Below are 24255 nucleotides of genomic sequence, written 5' to 3'. Positions count from 1 at the left end.
AACCCTAGAAATCTAAAATTAAGATGGATTCAATGAAGGGAATGGACATCATCCCAAGTTAACAGCATCCCAGGAGAAGCAGTAGCAAAACCTCTCTGGAGGAAAACATCTCCAGTTTAGCCCTCATGATCCCCACAGATGAGGATCAACTAAATAAGAATTCAAAATCAAGGATCATCAAACCCACAAGGAAACAAATACGATAATGAAAACCAAGTGATAATAAATTTAGAACCCCAAGAACTACAGTTCACAAAATTATTGATTACAGAATAATGACAATTTTCTACTTACAGACAGATACCTGCTCAGGCCTGTCTTGAGAAGGGACCACCCACTCCTTTAATGTTAAAATAATCCCATGTGCTGCTAAGTATGCATAGTTCAGGGCTCAGATCTTTCCATTGCTACACACAGCTACCATCCAGGGACCAGTTGGCTTTCACGTGCCTTCTCATGGCTGGTTCTGCCATATCCACCCACCTCCGTGGTCCAGAACAACTTGATCTCCTCCCCAACCAGAAATCCATCCTTTAGAGGTCTAGTAGCCTGCCCTTTTAAATACACAAAACACAAAAGATCTGATTATACTCTTTCTCACTGTACAATAAGCAGGGTTATTGTTCAGTCTCACCCATCTAAAGAAGATACATCAATAATGCCAGGAGCTCTTATCCTTCCCCGGGGATGCCATCAGCAATTCCAGGAAGACCAATACCCATCCTTGAAGATGGGTCATTCTCTTCTAAACTTCTGCAAGGCATATTTCTGGCTCTTGTTTCTGTGGGGGCAAAAAGACAAATGTAATCTCTAGAAGGATATAACATTGCATTTGCATTAAAATATAAAATAAATCACACTCTACCCACATCTCGCCATTCAGCAATGGACTTACTATGGATTCCTTAAGCTCGTATGTCAGGCAAAACTCTCTTCTCATTACCTTTATCTTACAAGGTAACTCATAATGGTAGAGCTGCTCATTTGGGCTAATTTTTAAAATGAAAAATAAAGCCAAATGGACCAGGATAATGCAGCCTGATCCATAAATTTAACTGTTTTTTTTTTCTTTAATAATGGTTAAAAACCAAACTATTTTTAAAATAATATTTTATTTCATTGCTATTGATATGGCCTCATGCCTAAATAATTCATAACTGTCTATATATGTTTTTTTTAAAAATAGTTGCTTTAAACAGACTTCTTATCATGTGAAAAAAAACAGGGAGACTTTTCCATTTATCTCAGGCTACTAGCTAACATTTTGATCAGATTGAGGCAAAATGATAATGAAACAGGTTAAACCCAAATCATGTAAGGCCTGTGTCATAGGATTTTAGTGCAGTTAGGGGACTTTAATTATGATCAACAGGGATGGTTTTATTATACAGCTGATAAAACTGAGACCCAGAGGCAAATGCACAGAATTACACAACTAGCTTGCCATCCATTCAGCAGCTCATGAGTTGACAATTCTTATGTACCAGACCTGGAGCGGGAAGTCCAAGGATGAGCAAATTGCTCATGGAGGAGTTCACTGTCTTCATCAGAGTTGGAAATAGAACCCAGGTCTCCTCAATCCTGGGCAAAGATCTCTCCTCGCAGGAAGGCAGGCTATTGGAATGTCGCCTGCTCTGTTTGAGACATTGGAATAAAAGGCCGTTTAATGCCTGGTTTCATTAGCAGATACTTACCCAACCCCACATCCTGAGAGTTTTACAAAGCATTAAGGTGTCACCTACGACAAGTAGACTAATAAAGCTGGAAAACAAAGTAGATTTGGGAAATTATTTCCAAAGTCATGCAAATAACATTCAACCCAATGGCATTATCAAATTTCCACGTGACTTTAAATGCTTTCTCCTTCATTTCAAGCCACTGCTAAATTATCTATGCCCTGGAGCATGAAACTGCGGTGCATAAATCAAAACAAGCTCTTTCTCTTTTCTGTGCTATCGCAGTAATGTCAATTTGCCACATCACTTAGTATCAGAGAAGAAAGCTCCAGATGCAGTGGGGGGAAACCTGGGCAGTGAGCCTCATCACTTAGGGGCAAAAACTTGGGAATTTCTGACCCAGGTGAATTCATACAGTTTCAGAGAAAGTGAGTTCAGAAGAACCGCCTCCCCTTCCTAGATAGTCTCAGTTTTTATTTCAATTGTATTTACTTGTAATTCTCTCCCCACCATTGACCCCCTTGAGCTGTGTAGAATACCAAAGGCTGGGCGCGGTGGCTCAAGCCTGTAATCCCAGCACTTTGGGAGGCCGAGGCGGGTGGATCACGAGGTCAAGAGATCGAGACCATCCTGGTCAACATGGTGAAACCCCGTCTCTACTAAAAATACAGAAAATTAGCTGGGCATGGTGGTACGTGCCTGTAATCCCAGCTACTCAGGAGGCTGAGGCAGGAGAATTGCCTGAACCCAGGAGGCGGAGGTTGCGGTGAGCCGAGATTGCACCATTGCACTCCAGCCTGGGTAACGAGAGCAAACTCCGTCTCAAAAAAAAAAAAAAAAAAAAAAAAATACCATCGTCACCTGTTGTTTTAATTTGTTTACTTATTTATTTTTACAACTTATTGATGGCTTATCATGCTGAGACAAAACCCAGACTAATCTACCTTGGGAAGCATGAATCTAAGTTCTTTTAACTGCACAGAAGAAAATCTATATTCACATATTACCAGAGGAAGCAGCTGCAAGAAGCTATTTGCTTCTATGGAAAAGTCCTTAGGCTAGGATTTAGGAGAGCTGGGATCTCCGTCCAGGTCCAACAGGAGATCTAAATTATTCATGCCTTTATTCTCACTCCGAGTGCCTGGCACAGGAAAGGGGCTAACGCTACATCGTCCATCAGACTCATCGTTCAACACAAATCCCCTTCTCTACTGGGTGTGACCCTTTACCGTCTCCCACCTATATCCTGTCCATTCCTTATTCTACATGTTTATGGATCATCTTTGCCCTTTGCTCTTTAATATTTATTAGTCATTAGTTCATCAAATCTAGACTAGCCTCTTTCCATACCATCTATTTTAACTCTCGCAAGCATCATCAGCTGAAACCCAAATTCTACCTTTAGACAGTTTCCACTCTAATGTCACTGGCCTCCCCCTGCGCTCAGGTCCTGGTCCCTTTTATCTGTATCGCATCTTTTGTCACTTGGTTATATAATATCTCATACTGGTGTGTCTGAGATTTTTTTGTGGTTGCATTATTTCTGAATTGCTTCACTGTATTTGTCTTGACACCCATCTAAGTCTTAAAATCCTTCTCTAAATAGACTGAAGTCCTGGTTTCTTGTCCCAATTCTCTCTCATATACGCCCAACTAGTCTGAGCAAAGCCAGTGAACCTCCATTTTCTCACATAAAAAATAGCGCCCTAAAATTGTTTGCAACTCTAATATTCTATGAGTCAGTGATTTTTTTGTATTGTTTAGAAATTCAGATTTGTCTTTTTTGGTTTTATTATTAATACTCCTTTCAATCCCCAGCACAATTATACAGCATATAATAGATGCTGAATCCAGGAAGAAGTTTGATAGAGGCCAGTGAGATTCTTTCCCTGGCTACTCTTTGTGGAAGTGGCTAGAATTACAAGGGTTAAAATCAAGTGTCTTTGGAAATATCCCTCAATGACTAAAGCCTCTGCTATTACGCTAAGAGCATCAGAGGTCTCTTTTTTCTCAAAGCATGGAGAAGATGATACAAATGCAGCTCAGTGTTTATTGCAAACCTAAAAAATCCATCTTCAGAGCTTACAATTTTCAACCAACAAAGGGCAGTTCCTTTACCTCCAAGCAGCAGGAGTCTTCTGCCTCCTTAAATAAAGAGAAATACATGGCACGTCACACGTCAAGCAGACCTGATTTAAGAAGAAAGAAATGAAATGCCCAACAGTTTCAGTTTGCAGTTTGCAAACACAGTGAGATCTGATCATCCTGGCATGTTCCTCATTTTCTGCTTGAGGAAAAAATAAAGGATATCTATGAGAACTGTCTTGGGTTATTAAAGTGAGATGATTGCCTCAGCCTTTCTAAAATGTTTCATAATATTCATGTTTCACTAATGATGTTTGTAATATACTCTGCGATAAATGCCTGCCAAAGTCTTGTTCTCACCAGTGTCGCTGTGTGGGACGGTAATATGCATGACCCCAGCCTCTAACACAGATTGGACTCATTCATTACCCAATGCCATTGCCAATTTGCCTCTCTAATGCACAAGCCATTTTTCCCCCCACTGTTCTCTAAATTTGTCCTTGCAACCATTTTCATCAATTCTGGAGCCTTGTGAGTAATAGCCTCACTGCAGGAAAGGGAGTTAGGTGCTCTCCTGTGAGCTAGCAGATGAGGGCCACAGTCAGCTTCCAGGGCAGACTCCTAGTGGGAAGCATTCTATGGCCTTTTGAACTTGTGACACTTCTGGTGGCAGGTATCAGCCTAAAAGACAGGGGTTGGCAGGCTTCTGCTGAACTTGGGGGCACCCTACTTTATATTTTGTCAACATCGCAAGGAATTCAGATGGCTCTGCAAAACTGAGCTTTGAAGTTTAAAAAAAAGATAAAAAGCAACCTTGAATAGATTCTCTTGTTCTGATTCTAATCTATCATTTATATGTAGGACTAAGAAAGACAAAAGAGGAGGGTGATAAACGAATGGAGGGGAATATCGGTAAGGGAATTCTCTAGAATACTCAGCACCCAGCCAGAAATGACAGCCCCCAAATCACACACACTGATAAAACGTGAGTGCTGGCTGTTCATAAGTGAAATGCATAGGAACATTTTAAATTTGTTTATTCGTGATTTCATTGTTTGATTCATTGATTCATTAACAAGCATCATTGCCAGGTATTAGGCTAGGCATAGGGAATACGTGTGTGATTAATTATTGCTCAGGGCCTCATATCTTTAAATGCCATGAGACTAAGTCTCTCCCATTTACTGTTATGTCCTCAAGGATAGCATCGTATGTGACAGAGCGTCTGATGAGAGAGATCATTGAGACAGAAAAAGAAAAAGAGAGAGGGAGGGAGAGCAAGAAAATTAGGGTAAGAGAGAGCCTCCCTTTATCCCTAGCAACTTGGAAAACATTTGACCCAGAGTAGGGGCCAGGTAAACATTAGTTGTTTATAGTAGAATTAACGTGATTTATTTCCAGAGCACTGACTACCCCGTATGACTTGAGTTATTTGTGTTCAGGCTGAATAAAAATATCCTAACACAGAAATTTCATTACTCTATTGATACTTACTTACAGGGAGGTGAATATAGCAGCTACTTGTCTCCATTATGTCTTTGTATGTGCACAAATATGCTTTGGCAAAATCATTTAACTAGTGTCACTTCTAGGGAAAGGTGTAACACAGGTTAGAAAAAAAGTGAGTTTAACTTAACACCGGGAGGTCAGCTAGCTCTTGAGGTAAACGACAGAGCAGGGAGTAGAGGGGCCTGCTGCTTCCTGGGGTATTATTGATATTTAAGTTGAATTCTCAGAATATTCTCCACCCATTCTATAAATATTGTTTGAGGCTTTGCTATGTTGGAGGCATTGAGTTAGAAAGGACAGACTACCCCCAAAAAAGATACTGTGGTCCTTTTCAGAGTAAGGGGCCTAGACAGAGGAAGGAACGATTAGGATACGCTGAAGAGGACCCGAGAGAGGACGGCACTGAAATGATCAAGGGGAAGGGTGAGACTGGGCACAGTGGTTCACATCTATAATCCCAGAACTTTGGGAGGCGGAGGCATAAAGGTTGCTTGAACCCAGTTCAAGTCTGCAGTGAGCCATGTTCGTGCCACTGTACTCCAGCCTACCAGCTTAGGCAACAGAGTGAGACCCCGTCTCAAAAAAAAAAAAAAAAAAAAAAAAAAAAAAAAAAAAAAAGAAAGAAAAGAAAAGGAGGTAGTAGGGACAGAAGAATTTCCAGAAGAGATGATGCTTCAGTTAGGTTCTCTTTTTATTTTTTTGAGCTGGAGTGTTGCTCTGTCGCCCAGGCTGAAGTACAGAGGCACCATCTTGGCTCACTGCAACCTCCACCTCCCAGGTTCAAGCAATTCTTCTGCCTCAGCCTCCCGAGTAGCTGGGACTACAGGTGTATACCACCACGCCTGGCTAATTGTTGTATTTTTAGTAGAGACAGGGTTTCACCCTATTGGCCAGGCTGGTCTCCAACTCCTGACCTCATGATTTGCCCACCTTGGCCTCCCTAAGTGCTAGGATTACAGGCGTGAGCCACCACGCCCAACCTAGTTAGGTTCTTTCAAAAATAAAAAATAAAATAAAATAAAATTAATAGTGGCTCTCGCCTGTAATCTCAGCACTTTGGAAGGTAGAGGTGGGCAGATCACTTGAGGCCAGAAGTTCAAAACCAGCCTGGCAAATGTAGTGAAACACATCTCCACTAAAAAGAAATTAGCCGGGAGTTGTAGCAGGTGCCTGTAACCCTAGCTACTTGGGAGGCTGGGCCACAAGAATCACTTGAACTCAGGAGGCAGAGGTTGCAGTGAGCTGCAATGAAACCACTGCACTCCAACCTGAGTGACAGAGCAAGACTCCATCTCAATAAATTAAAAAAAAAAAAAAAAAGAAATAGTGTAAAAATAAAAAGCAGAGTAAAACATATAAAAATAAAATAGCAAGCAGGCACACACACATAAACAAAGGATAAGAGAGTATTTCAGAAAAGAAAATGCACAGGGCACAGCAGAGGGGAGGAAGGGATCAAGGGGAACTGCAGAGGCTTCTGCTTCACCAGCCACTGGGAGAAAAGAGGCCACGTTGGGTGACCGGAGAGGACTCGGGTGGCCGCGCTAAGGCGACGGGATCTTACAGGAAGTCTCACCCATACGCTGAAGTAAGCTCAAAAACACAGATGGGGGCAGAACATGAAGGAGGCCTTGCAAAACCAGCTCCCCTGTTAAGCGGAGATGCAGGCCCTTTAGAGAATCAAGAGTTCACTCATCTAACGAGTACTGTCTGAGCACAAGAGGTAAGCAATGTGGAGAAGGCAAAGGTGGGTGTGACTGACCTTCCACGAGGGGCAAGTGGCATGCCGAGTAGTCACGCCCTAAAAGGAGTACCAATAGCACAAGAAAACCAAATGAAGAAAAAATGACCTCCGGCTGGGGGATTGGGCCGTGCTTCGGGAAGAGCACCTGGAAAGCTCCAGCTCCTGGCCGTGGTCCTCAAGCTTGAATGTGATCAGAATCACGTGGAAGGCTGCTTCAACTCAGCGCTGGGCGCGCGGCTGGAATTTCTGATTCAGTAGGTCTGGAGCGAGACCCACCAATTTGCATTTCTAACAAGTCCCCAAGTGATTCTGCTCTTCCTGATCTAGGAATAAAATTTCCAGAACCTCTGCTCCAAGGGAAAATTAGGAATTGAGGCAAATACAGATGAGGCTGTGGGCATTCCAGGAAGCAGAAACCGTGTACCTAAAAGGCACATTAGTAGAAAAGCAAAGCAATATCCTGGTTACAGTCGAGTTAGGGTCCTATAGAAAGAGCAAAGCTCACAGCTGATCCGTGAATAACCTGGGTTGAACTGCATAGGTTCGTTTCTACACCCACTTTTCAACAGATACAGTCAGTCATCAGCAGTCATGGGTTCCACATCTGCAAGCAGATGTAGATGGAATATACAGTATTCATGGGATATGAAACCCATGGATGAGGGTCAGCTTTACCTATACGCAGGTTCCGTAGTGCTGTCTGCCAGATTTGGGTGTGTGCAGATTTTGGCATCCTCGGGGGTCCTGGAAGCAAACCCCCACAGATACCAAGGTAGGACGATATAAAATATCATGACTCAAAACCTTCGTGAATTGATTACTCAATCAACTCCAGTTAGCTGAGAGCAAATTGTGCTGGAATAGTTATCAGGCATAAAGCAGTAGCCAAAGTAAGAATAGCTTTCATGTGACCCGCACGCTTCCTCCAAAATGTCCTACTATGAACTACCCCAGCTCACCAGGCCTGGCCACTCTCTAAACTGAAACAGCCACTAGTGCCAACCAATTCAGCCATGGGGTGTGTAACTGATTCCTTCCTTCTAAACAAAAAGAAATTACAAAATCCCTTTAGTTTAGTCAAGGCAAAATTGAGAATTTTCAAAAGGAAGTTTAACAGGGAAAGACAGACCATTTTCATTTCATCTTTAAAAAAAAAAAAAAAAAAAACCTAGCCCAAACAAAGTTTAACTTGGCTGGTGCAATTTCAAAACGACTTAAAACGTATTCTAGGTGGAATTATATCTCCCTCAACAAAAGTAGTTTGAAGTCTAAGCCCCCAGTCCCTCAGAAGCTAATCTTATTTGGAAAGAGTCTTTTTGGAGGTAATCAAGTTAAAACGAGGTCATTAGGGTAGGCCCTAATGCAGTATGGCTGGTGTCCACATAAAAGAGGAAATCTGGACACAGATACAGATGAACACAGAGGGAAGACTATATGAAGGCACAGGGAGTACGGTGACATGTACAGACCAGGACCAGAGTGATTCATCTACAAGCCAAGGATCATCAAGGGTTTCTGGCAACCACCAGAAGATAAAGAGGCAAGGAAATTCTACCCTGTAGGTTCCGTGGCCCCACTGACAGCTTGATCGGAAACTCCTGACCTCCAGCACTTTAAGACAATAAACTTCCTTTGTTCTGAGTCTCCCAGTCAGCAGTACTTTCTTAGGGCAGCCTTAGTAAACTACTGCAGAAAGCAATTTCAAATTCTTTGCATACACACAGGCACACGCCCACACATACCACACACATCTTGGCATTTGTCATTTTCAATAGTATATCCACATGTTGCCCACTGTCCTATTAAGTAGCCTTTGGAATCAGAGTCATAGCCCTCATCCTCAACCACAATTGCATGGAAAGATTTGTTTCGAGTAAATGCTAAAGAGGATATGTTTTCCTAGGGGTTCCCTTGTTCTTTGCATGACAGTATAAAATTGGCTGTTACCACCCACACTCAAATGAAAAGCCGGTCAATGGTGCAGTGGCACCTGCCAATCTCAGGCCTGCCCAGCTGCCAGTCAATCTGGCCATAAACTTTGTTCCTTCTGCCCACTTTGTCTTGCTCTTGAGTGGAGGAGTAATTTCCCACAGGCTTGCACACATAATAAATGGGCAGGAGCCAGTTTAAATGCCGTGTCTACAGAAATTCTAAGACACACTGCTTGAAATCACTAGAGTCAGGGTCTTCCCACTTCTGTTAGCATTTGAAAAGTTAAAACTAGAACCCATGGCGATTATATGCTTTGATAGAGATGGGATGTTGGAGGAGACCCTACCGGTCTATGGTGCTCAGGACTTAACTGTTACCCGCAAAGACAGCCTGTCAACCCCATGGTGTAGAAGGAGAACATCATCCAGACATAAGTAGATGGGATAAAGGTGGCGAAAGGCATGAACTTCAACAGAGACAGTCTGTCTGGGCCAGAAAATTTACACTAAACTTTTTTTTTCCCCTCTCGAAACACAGTCTTGCTCTGTCGCCCAGGCTGGAGTGCAATGGTGCAATCTCAACCCACTGCAACCTCCGCCTCCTGGGTTCAAGCGATTCTCCTGCTTCAGCCTCCCAAATAGCTGAGATTGCAGGTGCATGCCACCATGCCCAGCGAATTTTTTGTATTTTTAGTAGAGACAGGGTTTCACCATATTAGCCAGCCTGGTCTCAAACTCCTCACCTTGTGATCCACCTGCCTCGGCCTCCCAAAGTGCTGGGATTACAGGCATGAGGCACCACACCTGGCCTACATTAACCTTATCTGTAATTCCCCACCCAAAAGTCCTTAATTTTATTTTATTTTTCATTTGCTTATGTTCATGGGGTACAAGGGCAATTTTGCTACAGTGATATATGGGATGGTGGTGAAGTCAGGACTTTCAGTGCAAAAGTTTTTAATTTTAGCTCTTTTTCTTTCTTTAGCAACTTACTTGTCTACCTCTTTATCTCTTCTTTCACTTTCAGAAAGAGGAATATCAATATACGGTTGACCCTTGAACAATACATATTTCAGTCACATGAGTCTACTTATAGACAGGCTGTCTTCCACCTCTGCCACCCCTGAGACAGCAAGACCAACCCTCCTCTTCCTCCTCAGCCTACTCAACGTGAGGATGACAAAGATGAAAACTTATATAGTGACCCACTTCCACTTAATGAATAGGAAGCATATTTTCTCTTCCTTATGACTTCTTATAACATTTTCTTTTCTCTAGCTTACATTATTATCAGAGGACAGTATATAATGGAATACATATAACATACAGTGTATGTGTTCATCAACTGTTTGTTATTGGTAAGGCTTCTGGTCAACAACAGGCTATTAGTGAAATTACTCTGCAAAATTATGACATAAGAGAAATCTGACATAGTTGATTTTATCTTGCTTCTAACCTTCCAGCTGTCATCGGATTCCTAGGAGTAGGCCAAGCTAACTTTGGGAGAAATTTAGTTTATAATTTAATCTTAAAGCGAGGTTCATAATAGCCCTTCCCAACACTAAACCACCTTTGTAAAACTAATGAAAGTCTACAAGGTTAGGATGAGAGGGGCTGGAATTCTGCTAAGATCTAGGTGTACTTACAGATGACTGGGCATTGTTCTGTAGGTCATGAAATGTATAACTTTCCCCAATTACTTCCGTAGATAACATCACTATTGCAGAACCTAAGATTGATATGTTGGGGTATTTTTCAGACTTTTGCATTCTGGCAACTGACCTCCCACCCAAAGGCACACTTGTGACTCGACCCAACTAGTCCTGTGGCCCCCAGATCCAAAACTGAACTCAGTACACAAGGACCATTTTCCATACCCCTAAGAGTGCATTCTCAATGAATCAGCAGCACCTGTTCCTTAGTCCCCTGCCCACCAAGTTATGCCTGAAAACTTGTAACCTCCAAGCCTTCAGAGAGACTGATAATAACTGTCTCCCATGTGGCTGGCCTCACATCAATTGCACTTTCCCCATTGCAATGCCACGGTCTCAGGGAATTGATCTTGTCTGTGCAGGAAGTAGGACAAACCCATTAGGCAATTCTGTTAGTTACGTTTTAGGGGGACCAAAAAACTATGCATGGGTTTTTGGCTGCATGGAGAGTTGGCACCCTTAGCCCCCACATCATTCAAGGGTCAACCATACTGACATTCCTCTCAAAGTCCAACTATCCATTCAGTAGGGTCTCCTCCTGCCTATGAAAGGGAATGATGATTTTCCACCATCATGGAGGAGGAGGGGAAAGACATCAGAACAGAGCAGGTGCTGTGTAGTTGCATAGGAGACACTTCAGAGACAGGTCTTGTACCTCAGACATAAAAGAAGGCACTCGGTAATAAAAGTCATCGCAACTGACTCTGAATTACACTTCATTCTTGCTTGTTGAAAAGGAAAACCATGTAAATACTTACAGTAAATTAAGTTTGACATCTTCCTTCAGAAGAGAAGCGTCCTAATTTCAACCACATGCCGAGAGCAGCTGGATGAGCCATCCTTGCTCCCTAATTACTGATTAACACAACAATGGCCTAATCATCCCTCCATATTTCAGGGATAATTTTGATTATTGCCTCTCCACACTTGAAGTGGGCTTCCTGCGGCCTGGTTTGACTGGTACTTCACTCTCCAGTTAGGAGGACCCTGCTCCAGTCACAGCAGGGCAATCACTGTGCACGTCAGGCAAGGAGTCTGTACTCAGTGGCCAGAAAGCATCGTACAACAACTCTGTGCTGTCCAGACCTCGTGTGGTTATGTCCCTGGTCTGCAATTAAACTGAAACACTTAGATGTAAATATGACCAGATGGAAGAAGGTTTTTGGAAATCACTGTTTGCCTTTCCCCAGGGACACAGGTTGCCCTCAAGACCTGAGTGGCCAGATCAGTGAATGAGGAATGGGCAGCTTGGCTTCAGTGTGGGACTTTGGTAAGCAACACAAGGGGAATCCTTAAGTCCACCTATAAAATGTGGGTCATATGAATACTACCACAACTATGGTGCTTATCTTGAGTGGAAGGGGTTATTATTATACTTTGAGTCCTGGGGTACAGCTGCAGAACATGCAGATTTGTTACATAGGTATACACGTGCCATGGTGATTTGTTACATCTGTCACCCCGTCATCCACATTAGGTATTTCTCCTAATATTATCCCTCCCCTAAAGCCCCTCCCCGCTGCTATCCCTCCCCTAGACCGCCACCCCCACCCCCGACAGACCCCGGCATGTGATGTTCCCCTCCCTGTGTCCATGTGTTCTCATAGTTCAACACCCATGTATGAATAAGAACATGCAGCGTTTAGTTTTCTGTTCTTGTGTCCGTTTGCTGAGAATGATGATTTCCAGTTTCATCCATGTCAACTACGGGGCTTTTGATAAGTCTGTACACGTTAGGATGCTTCATATTCTGTTTGCAATGTCACAAAAACAAATTTTTTTAATGACTGGGTGATTCTAACATAAGAGAGGACAAAGAACAGCATTTGCCCTCTCAAAGTCAAAGGACAGAGCATTCAGGCTGCGATGATAGTGGGGAGGATATTTTTTCTCTTAAGCCTGGAGCTTCTTGAGGTGGATCACACATTATCCGTGCATTTTCCCATCCTGAAATTAAGTGATGATGTTCTTGGAAGATTCCGCAGAGGAATGAGCGTGACATTATCTAATCCCAGCCCTGCCGCCATTAGCTTGGGATCCATCTTTGACCCTCTGCGGCATCAGTGAGATTGGTGTGGTTCTGGGTGGACTTCGATATCTCGCCACATAGTTCCAGACTTCTGTGATTTTTCAACTTCATTATGAAAACACAGGACCTCATTTGGGAATGCAGCCTCACAAGGAGAGGCTGTTCCTCAGACACCCTGCAAACGGAGAGCAAATGAATGCATTGCTTGGCATTTGCTTTCCATTTGCCACCCATCTCACTTTTCTTTCCCAGGCTGGTCCTGTTGACGTTACTGAAAATGTAGCAATTATGCAACAAGCGCTGTACATGTGTTATTTCATCTATAATCTAACAATCTTGTAATAATGTTGTCCATGTTATCATCTCTGTTTTACAGATATAAAAACTGTAACAGAGAGAAAGAGATTAATAAATTCACAGAGGTTGCAGAGTAAGTCAGAATTTGTACGCAGGTCCACTCATTGTCAAAACTCGTATGATACAGGATCCTACATTGCCTCCTTGATGCTTCACTCTCCTTGAAGTTTCACTGCTTTATAAAGCAATATTAGTAACTCTAGTCAGGAGACTGGCCTTTAAACTGCTGAGACATCGCACATGAGTCGAATCCTCAGATTCTTTCTTATGTGTGCAGTCACATGATATTTACTTGAAGGAAAAATACCTAAGGGTTATGAGTTTGAGCTCATAGCAAAGGAAATGAATTTGCACCTGTGAGGTTTGGAAACCACATTTTCAAGGGGGTTAGCTCTAGGCCATGGCCACTAAAGAAAGCATATCCATGGATTTAATCTTTACTCAGAGAACACTGAGTGCATACATCCAAGGCACTCAGGATACAATGACAAATAAAACAGTCCCTGGCCTCACAGGCTTCTGGTAGGCAAACTGGATAAGAAAGAGGTCATTAACAATCCAGCATGGCAAATCCTGTGAGTAAATGGCCTATGACAACCAGCTGGTGGGCAGCTAATCCAGGTAGAGGGTGTCAGGGAAGCCACATTTGTCTCTGAGGGCAGAATCCAGCATTTCATCAGTCATTTTTCATCACATGGTTTAAAGGGTCACCAATTTTTCCAGGAAGACACATGCTTATCTGTCCTTTTTCATTAGTAGAAGAGACCTAGAGATACCTAGTGACACATTCTCAGCCTACAATGTTTAGTCAACTGAGAAATGCCAGTCTAAATACAATCAGGGGACAATTTGGGAACATTGGTGGGAGACTACAGAAGACGAGTTCCCACACTCTCACCTCTCCAGTGGGGAACGTATCCATTCATCCCCAAATCTTTCAGAATTCCTCTATGGACTGGTCTGACACTAGCCTAAAGAATGACCAAAGTGTATATAAATTGTAGTTTACGTGGAAAACAAAAATGTAGAAAGCAAGCAAGCAAGCAACCCTGACATCTTTATGAAATATGCTTGAAATACAGCTAAATTATATATATATATATATATATACATACATACAGAGAGAGAGAGAGACAAAGTCTGATTCTGTTACCAGGCTGCAGTACAGTGACAGGATCTCAGCTCACTGCAACCTCTGCCTCCTGGGTTTAAGCGATTCTCCTGCCTCAGCCTCCTGAGTGGCTGGGATTGCAGGGGCCTGCCACCATGCCAGGCTAATTTTTGTTTTTTTTTTTTTTGTTTGTTTGTTTTTTTAACTAGAGACAGAGTTTCACTATATTGACCAGACTGGTCTCAACTCCTGACTTCAGGTGATCCACCCGTCTCAGCCTCCCAAAGTGCTGGGATCCCAGGGATGAGCCATGGTGCCCAGCCTGCTCAATGATAAAATTTTAAAATCACTCTAAGAGGCAGAACTAGTTGGAGGAATTCATGGCCAAATCCACATTTACCCCAGACCCTGTGAGCAAGCACTGTAGGACAGTTAGGGCAAAACCAAATGCTCTGGAATTTGTTGAAAGATTGCTGTGGTAGGATTCTCTCTTAGGATCAAGAAAGGGTTCAAAATCAACCTTTCTCAGGAAACAAGTTTAGATTTTCATAGGATTTCAAGACAGACTCTAATTGTAAGGGAACTTTTCTAGAATGGATGGAGAAGGTGACAAGGCTTCTCAAGGGCCCCAACTCCCACCCAACAATGTTGACTGAGCACTCGTTGCTTGGCTAAGCCCCGTGCCAAGCACTTGACATTAGGATCTCTTATTTAATCCTCAAGCACTCCACTGCCAGGAGATCACATTCCCATTCTACAGATAAGAAAACCAAGATTCAGCGAGTTCGCAACTTACCCAGACCCCATAGCTCATAGATGGCAGTTCCATACCCAAATACACAAAATTCTAGAGGGAGGCCTTCTGAAGTCGATAAGCCTACTAAACTAGTGGAACAGATGCAATACTGAGCAACCCTGAGGAAGCTTGCTTTCCTTTTTGTTAGCTAAAAGTTACTACATTTTTCTTGGGCTCTGAAGTCTGCCTGGATTGCGGTGTTTAACGTGAGGCAGCTGCTGACTGTGCCCCAAAGCAACTGAAGCTAAAGAATTATCCTTTCTAAAGGCATCCCACCTGAGTGTCACAAAGATGTGCAGCTGAAACCAGTCCTGCCTTCTGTATATAAAGGAATCTGGGCAGGAGACCCACTGGCTCTTGGGAGAGGAGGTGGAGAGCTTCCAGCCAGCGGGAACTCCTGGTAGCATCATGTGGCTGCCACAGTGCATCTTGCTGTGTGTATCATTATCTCTTGCTTCGAGTGGCCAGCGTAAGCCTGAGGCATCGAATTATTCCAGTGTGCTCCATTGTGGACTGGAGAGCTTCCAGTTTACTGTAAACCTCAGCCAGGAGGCAACGTCTCCTCCTGTACTAATATCTTGGGGTAAGTTTGTATGACTTGCCTTGCTTAGCCAAGCAATGATACATCTCCTCTACTACCTAAGAGTTCTTTCTGGCTTCCTGTCTTGATACTTTCCCCCTTTCACATCTTTCTGCAAAAGAAATAGTCTAAGTTACAACCATATCTGATCTGAATCTGATTTCCCTCTTGCTCCTCTTACTGATAGTTGCTCCTTGGGGTCTAATGGCAAGGCTGACTGTCCTCTCTGGCACTCTGGTGATGATGGAGACTGATTGCTGTGTGTTTTCACCTCTCCCCACCCCTCCAGACAAGCAAGGGCTGTTGCACAAGCTGCAGAATGACTCTGGCTGTGGCACCTGGATAAGAAAGGGTCCGGGCAGCTCTGTGGTATTGGAAACAAGCTACAGCAGCTGCTTTGTCACTGAGTGGGTGAGTATGACTCAATGGCCAGGGACGCTGGGTGAAGCTTCTCATGCTACTATCCACGCTGACTCCCAAGGGCCTGTCTCTGCAGGACTCCCACTACATCATGGCAGTCGGAGTTGAAGGAGCAGGTGCAGCTGAACACAAGACGGTGACAGAGAGGAAGCTGCTTAAGTGTCCTATGGATCTTCTAGGTAAAGGCTGGAAGCTCTCACATTCTGGGTGTGGTGAAAGTGCTCTTGGTTTTCTCTGACCCGCTCTGTGCAGTGACACCTGGCACTAATGAAAGTTCATCTCCCAACCCTCACCTCCATGGGCAGTCCTGAGGATAACTACCAACTGAAAGTCCTCAATACCGAGGCACTGTGGGCAAGCACCTCAGGTGTTACTTTCCCTAATCCTAACCCAGTGCTGTAAACATCACTGCTATCACCTGCCAGGAAGTTCGCCCAAGGGCCTATCTATCACTGATGAGTGACAGAGCTGGGATTCAAAGAACTCTCCCAGAACCAGGAGCTTTTCACCCATGGGAAGAATCGTAGGGAAGAAATCTAAAGCTAGCAAGGGGACTTGAAACATCTCCACGGAGCTGGCTGTGCATTGAGACACGGATACAAGCCTCCCATACCATCAGCTAGGGCCTAGGGAATATGGTAGGAAGTATGGTTCCTCCTCCAGAAAGTCTTGCCTGAGAGCCTGTCCTCAAAGTCGGAACAGACTCAAACTCACGATTCACTGCTTTGCTTCCCAATACATAGCCAGGATGGGCAGCACTCATAGAATGAGGAATCACAGGCCCCACCCCAGTTCTGAACCAGACCTGAACTCAAAAACAATCTTCAGATAACTCACACCCACACTAGGGCTTGAGAAACCTCTAAAGAACAGAAGGAAGGATCCTTACTTGAAGGAGTAAGGAGCCCCCACTGCTGCCACCAATTGTGTCGGCATTCTTTTTTCAAAAAGTAATGTCAGGACACTCTTACAAGGTGACTTAATGTTGACAGCCTCCCAAGACTGTGTCTACAATAGGGAATAGGGACACCTAATTCAATCATCTATATATCTACGGGAATCCAATGTCAATGGCTTGTAACAAAACGATACTCAAGACTAACTTTTCCATGACCTAACTTGACTTAATCTTTTTCAAAACCTAGCCCGAGATGCTCCAGGTACTGACTGGTGTGGGTCCATCCCAGCAGGGGACAGGCTGCCATGTGCACCTTCACCCATCTCTCGAGGAGACTGTGAGAAACTGGGCTGTTGTTACAGCCCTGGAGAGGTGAATTCCTGCTACTATGGAAACACCGGTGAGTAAGTGATCACGCCTCTACAACCAGCTGAAGAAGTGTGCCAATTACAGTGAAACCCGGAGAGGGGTTTGCTCAGAAGGCAAATATCAAATGAGAACAGGCTGCTATTTGGTCATGTGACCTAGAACACTTGATCCCAATGTAACAGACCTTTCTACAGCTTCCATCGTCTGTTCTCCCAGAACCAGATATAAAACCAATAATGCTCAGACTTGAAGGCTATGTGCCAGGTAACTGCTAATTGACAGACACTTAACTTTTCCCCAAGGAATAGCGACTTAGGGTGATGGCCTGGGATTGTCTAGGGAGCCTCACTTTAAAGCTGTTGCTTTCAGCATGTCTCAAGTCCTCTGAGATTTTCTAACATAAACTCATCCTTAAAGAGCATGTATAGGTTGGTGCAGACATAATAGCAGCTTTCGACATTTCATTGTGGCAAAAGCTGTGATTACTTCACCAATCTAATATATTGCACGCTCTATTCAAAGACCTTAACTGACAAGCAAAATAGGTGGGAGCTACTAGCCCCTTCTTACACATGAAACTGAAGTAAGGAGGCTCAATACCTTGCCTGAAGTCCCACAATGAGTGAGAGAGGCAGAACTCAATCCCATGCTCTCATTTAGAGCCTGGGTTAAACTGGGCGATCTTGCATTGAGGTCATCAGCTGGGAACATCAACTTCTCAGTGGGATTAAAAGTAACAAAGTGGTTAGACGCTCATCTGGTTCTCCCCATAAAGGGAGAGGTGACCTGCCTTCAACACAGCTGCTCTGTTTCAGTGACTCTGGACTGTACCCGAGAGGGCCACTTCTCTATCGCTGTGTCTCGGAACGTGGCCTCGCCACCCCTGCTGTTGGATTCTGTGCACTTGACCTTTAGGAATGACAGTGTGTGTAAGCCTGTGATAGCAACGCAAGCCTTTGTCCTGTTCCGGTTTCCATTTACTTCCTGTGGTACCACAAAACAGGTGAGCAGTCAGGCTCTGTTCCTGGCTCTGGAAGTCCGGTGGGAACGTCCTGGTGACTAATGGGGGAGAGCTTAAATACTTTGGCCGTGAAGGATACGTGTGACTACTTGGAGTTCGGGAGAGTCTCTAGGGCAAGAGAATGCCTCATCACTGAAAATTAATCTCCCTGGGTGTTTACGCTAAGACCATCACAGTTGTGATCTAGTTAAGGGGTTGTCTTTGATGAAGATAGAGGAAAGAAACCAGGGATGCTGGCTGGAATTGGTAGCGCTTCAGCTGTCTCTTTTAGGTAATCAAATTCCCCTTCCAATTCCTTTGTCCTAAAATAAGGCAAAGTGGTAACTGGCCAGGATGTTGCTGAGCATTCTGGCCTCTGCTGAAGGAATAGGAAATGTAACATACAATAGGGTAGTCTCGCTGGGGACTTAGAGCAAGTGGAGTCAAGCAGCATAATGCTATTAGAAATGATGAAGATTTCTCCATCTGTTTCTGTAGATCACTGGAGACCAAGCAGTATATGAAAATGAACTGGTGGCAACCAGAGACGTGAGAAACGGGAGCAGTGGCTCCGTCACTCGTGACAGCATCTTCAGGTAAGGTCGTGGGTAACCTGACCCACTTGGCCAGAAAGACTTCTCGTCTTCCATAAAACAAAAGTTCTCCGTAAGCCCTGAACCCACAAATGGGCACTCCTCGGCAACAGGAGAACCTGTCTGCTACCTTGGTTCACTAATCGCACGGCCCACTACTTGATTAAGGTCATCTGTGTTGCTGTCTCTGATCTGCCTAAGCCTCAAGCTCACCCAAAGTTGTGCTGTTTCCCTGAACTGGCTTTTCTTTATTCTGGCTTTCTCCAGTCTCCTTTTCAGCCTACATTTTTTTCATTCTGTCTTGGCCTTCTCCATTGTCCCTGCTGCAGCCAAAAGGATTCCTATAACACCTTGCATCTGTTGGATCACACACCTTAAAGTTATGGAAAAACAAGAAAGCTTTCAGATGAGCACCAGGACCCTGCATAAAACAGCTCCTACTTCATTTCCAGCCTGTTCACTTCTAACATTCTCAGTCCCTCACTCACTATTCCTTGACTGTTGACTGGTTCTTCTATGGAACTCAGATAGGGTCTCAAGCACGTCCTTGCCTCCAGGCTTTGTTCTATATAGGGTGAATCTCTTCCTCCTCCTAGAGTTTTTTACCTTCATATCAAGGTACCTGTAAGGTCTTCCCTGATCTCTTCAGTAGGCATCTGTTTCTCATGATACATGTTGATTTCTTTATGCTTCTCTCCAAGTCAAACGTTGGTCCTACTTTGCATATTGCTCTCCCCAACTAAAATACAGCTCCCCAGCAGGCAGGAATGATATCCTTTGTATTTGTAAATTTGTCTAGCACTTAATGGTTCCTAGGGTTAAGAAAAGATGTATAACTGGCACCCACCTCCCACGACCAACTGGCTAAAATCTTGTTTCTCTGCAGGCTCCGTGTCAGCTGCAGCTACTCAGTAAGTAGCAACTCTCTCCCAGTTAACGTCCAGGTTTTCACCCTCTCACCACCCTTTCCTGAGACCCAGCCTGGACCCCTCACTCTGGAACTTCAGATTGCCAAAGGTATGACCCCTTTAGCTGGAGCAGCTGTCCTATAGTCTAAATCCCGTCTTCTGGGGCATGAAGATCCTAACTTAGTAACAAGATACTTGGAGCTGTTTAACGGAGTGACAGTCTCTCAAGTCACTGAGAGGTTATCACTTTAAATCCTTATATTGTCCTCTTGCAGATAAAAACTATGGCTCCTACTACGGTGTTGGTGACTACCCAGTGGTGAAGTTGCTTCGGGATCCCATTTACGTGGAGGTCTCCATCCTTCACAGAACAGACCCCTACCTAGGGCTGTTCCTGCATCAGTGCTGGGCAACACCCAGCACAGACCCCCTGAGTCAGCCACAGTGGCCCATCCTGGTAAAGGGGTAAGTGGCTCTTCCATGCATCTGTGTTGAGACTGTCAAGCCCATCCTGACTGCTGGATCTCTTGGTCTAGATGCCCCTACACTGGAGACAACTATCAGACCCAGCTGATCCCAATCCAGAAAGCCTTGAATCTGCCATTTCCCTCACACCACCAGCGCTTCAGCATCTTCACCTTCAGCTTTGTGGACCCTACAGCTGTGAAGCAGGCCCTTAGGGGACCGGTAGGATGTTCCCTTCCATGCCCCTCACCAAGGCTCTGAACCTCCCCAACTTAGAACTCTTTCCATGTCCCATTACTCCAGCAGTCAAGGAAGCCCTTTAATGCTGGCTGTTGGTAATGCCTCAGAGCACCCCTTGGTGCCAATCACATGAATGACATCTGTCAACTGGCCTCTAGTTCTTTAGTGCTGTTGTGGTACCAACTTGGACCATATCAATTTTCTGAAACTCCTTGTACTTCTTCCTGGGGAGACAAATGGCATGGTTTGGAGACCCATGGCATGGTGATACTACAAATGACCTGACTTCTGTTGGCTCCCAGGTGTATCTGCACTGTAGCGTGTCAGTCTGCCAGCCTGCTGAGACACCATCCTGTGTGGTAACCTGTCCTGATCTCAGCCGTGAGTATCGAAGCTGTCAATGTGAGAGGACAGACTTGAATGAATTTTGAGTCCCATGTCTAACCCTTCCTAGCCTCTGGCCAAATGACTCACACTGAAGATTGATCTTATTAAGGATTCTTTAAGTACTTACAGTGCCATTGAACAGATGACTAGCTTCCCAGAATCCCATGTCTCTGAAAACAAGCTACAGAGATTCTGGTAACTCTCAGTCTTAGCTTTTTCCATATCAACTTGAATTCATCCAGGAGCCAAGGCAGTTTATGGCCTATCTCGTGTCTCATTTTAACAAAATATACCTGGATAGTTGACAGACACGTCTATGCCTGCTTGACAGGTCTGGCAATGCAGCCTAAAAATCTATGTAGAAGGACTGGACCTAGAATGTCTTCTCCAGTTGGTTGGGACCAATACTTCTACATAGTAGTTGGTGTGTCTACGTGTCTACCTGGTTCTACCTATAATTGTCTAGCCTGAGTGAGGTGGAATTCATAACCTCTGAAACTCCCCTCCAGCTCTGAGAATGGGACCAGCCGTCTGTTTCTACCAGCCCTCCTGTGACCCCAAGGCACACTGTAATAACTAAATAGTGCTTACTATGCAAAATACAACATCAAATAATTTAACACCTTCAAATATGCATATTATCCCTACTTCTGAAGAACAGAATCATCTTAGATTGAGGTCTTAAAACTGACAAATAGAATTTGAATTAAAACAATTCTACACTGCTTTTTTTTTTTTTTTTGAGACTAGCTCTTGCTCTGTCACACAGGCTAGAGTACAATGGCATGATTATATTTCACGGTAGCCTTGACCTCCTGAGCTCAAGTGATCCTCCCAGTTCAGTCTCCCAAGTAACTAGGGCTACAGGCATATTCCACGATGCCCAGTTTGTCTTACTTTTTTTTTTTTTTTTTTTTTTTTTTGAGAGGGAGTTTCTCTTTGTCCAGTCTGTAGTGCAGTGGTGTGATCTTGGCTCACTGCAACCTCCACCTCCTGGATTCAAGTGACTCTCCTGCCTCAGCCTCTTGAGTAACTGTGGTTACAGGAATGTGCCAAGACACCCAGCTAACTGTATATTTTTACTAGAGATGGGGTTTCACCATGTTGGCCAGGCTGGTCTTGAACTCCTGACCTCAGGTCATCTGCCCACCTCGGCCTTCCAAAGTGCTAGAAATCCAGATCTGAGCCACTGTGCCTGACCTGTTTTGTTTTTTATAGAGATGAATCTTACTATGTTGCCTAGGCTGGTCTCAAACTCCAGAAATCTTTTGCATTTTTAGTAGAGACAGGGTTTCACCACACCACATTGGCCAGGATGGTCTTGATCTCCTGACCTCATGATTCCCCACCTTGGCCTCCCAAAGTGCTTGAATTACAGGCATGAGCCACTGTACCCAGTCCTGTTTCTCACTTTTTCATTTTTTTTTTTTTTTTGCATCTTAACACAACAGGATACAGAAAACATAAAGCTGTACTTATATTTCGAGTAAATCAAATTGTTTTACTTCATTTGAAAACCAGATCTAAACTTTCTCATCAAATTGTTTCCTCTGTACCTCAGCCTCCAAGTTGTTTTAATAGTTATCTTTGAATCACAGGGAAAGATCTCTGAATTACAAACATCTTACTGTCAAAGTACTCTATTTAGAAAGGGATGGCAGTTCAGAGAGAACATCTTTATACCAAAGTCCTGGTGAAACTAAGGCAATGGCATCAGATGCAAAATCTCACTTGTTCAAGTACATATTAATATACTTAATGGGATTTTTGTAAGGCACAGAACCAAGCTTTACATAGAGAGACTTGGCCTCATACCATAACATTTTCTATCCCTGCCCTATGTGTGCAAAAATCAATGAATTACTAGGTCTCACTTTTCTCACAGGAAGAAGAAGAAGTTCTGACACCAGTTTTCAGAACACCACTGCTAGCGTTTCTAGCAAAGGCCCCATGATTCTACTCCAAGCCACTGAGGACCCTCCAGAAAAGCTCCGTAAGTATCCAAGAGGGAAGAAACCAAACTAGTGATACAAACTGCCAAACTAAAGCTCCTTCCTCCTTCCTATTCCTGACTGTTCTAGTCAAAAGACATTGACCTTCCAATAGCAGAAGACTGCTAGTCTTTGTCAGGATGCTGAATCACTTGGTTTTAGCACATGCTAATCTACCTTTCCATCCTCCAGGTGCCCCTGTAGACTCAAAACTTCTGTGGGTGGCAGGTCTTACTGGGACCTTGATCCTTGGAGCCTTGTTGGTATCCTACTTGGCTGTCAGGAAACGGATGAATTACTCCAACCAAATGTGTCAATAAAACCAGATTGTACTCCCAGCCTGGGCTGAGCTGCTCATTTGAAAGGTAAAAGGTTGATTTTAGATGAGTTCATCTGTTGATGTCATCTTCTCTCAAGTTTGGTGGCAGTATCACCTGAGAATAGAATAAAATCGGATACAATTTCACACTTAGTAGAGGCCTTAGCTCAGAACATGGAAATAAAACTCTTCTATAAGATCAATGAAACTAGGGTAGAAGTAATTATGAATCTAGATCACCGGTTCTCAAACTTGAGTGTGCCTCAGGATCACGGGAGGGCTGGTAGAAACAGATGACTGATCCCATTCTCAGAGTTTGATTCAGTAGGTCTGGACAAAGGTTTAAACTCTCATTTCTAACCAATTCCTAGATGATGCTGATCTTCCCTGGTCTGAGCACCAGACTGAAACCAACATCTAGAACCTTGACTAAAAGATATCTGATTATAGGTTGGCCCAACTGGTAGTGGCCTGATCATTAGAGACTTGGTTTTGAGCCAGAACTGACAAGTAGTTTCCTACTTAGTTCTTCTTTTTTTTTTTTTTTTTTGGAAGGGCGTGGAGTAGGGATAACATCACTGACCTCTCAAGTTAAATGTCCTGTTTTAAGGAACTTTCTTGTAACTGATGCTGCTGGTCACCACACTCCAGGGTATTCTCTATCTTCACTGAAGTTCTGAAACTAATCCTGGTTCTGTCAGTTTCACCTACTTATTCTTCAGGGAATAACTTGTAAACTTTCAGCAAGTCAAGGTGTTACACTCCTGAACAGCTGTTCTGTTGTCAGCCAACCCTACTTCAAATTGCTAAACACTATCCTTACAGGGATACTACATTTTTCATGCAACAAACTGAGAAGCTTGAAGTTAACGTATTTGAGCCTCATGAAAATGACAGGTATGCATTTATCCCCAGTGTCTAGAATATAGGGCAGATGCAAGTCAAATAACTTGCCCAGGGCTACTTGAACAACACAAGTAGACTCCAGTTCAAGTTTTAGCACTAACTTGTACTTTTAACTCCCCATGATACTGAAAACTGAGTTCTTCACAAAGACTAGTTACCAGCTTCACAAAAGGTCGTTTTAGCCTTATGGAAAGATAATGGCTTGGGGAGATCATGGCTATGCTACATG

At 43.8% G+C, this 24255-nt stretch overlaps 1 protein-coding gene across 1 annotated transcript; it reads left to right on the top strand.

The window, feature by feature from the left end:
- Positions 1-15358: 15358 nt before the first annotated feature.
- ZP4 (zona pellucida glycoprotein 4) lies at positions 15359-23162 on the top strand. The gene is made up of 12 exons (XM_010345880.3): positions 15359-15533; positions 15820-15941; positions 16027-16129; positions 17096-17248; positions 18033-18220; positions 18716-18813; positions 19697-19827; positions 19994-20183; positions 20255-20405; positions 20726-20804; positions 22696-22803; positions 22994-23162. The coding sequence occupies exons 1-12, from the start codon at positions 15359-15361 to the stop codon at positions 23119-23121; spliced, it is 1626 nt and encodes a 541-aa protein (XP_010344182.2). The 3' UTR covers positions 23122-23162.
- The last annotated feature ends 1093 nt before the right edge of the window (positions 23163-24255 follow it).

This window comes from Saimiri boliviensis, chromosome 14 (assembly GCF_048565385.1).
Source record: "Saimiri boliviensis isolate mSaiBol1 chromosome 14, mSaiBol1.pri, whole genome shotgun sequence".
Lineage (NCBI taxonomy): Eukaryota > Metazoa > Chordata > Mammalia > Primates > Cebidae > Saimiri > Saimiri boliviensis.
This window is presented reverse-complemented; position numbering and strand designations above follow the sequence as displayed.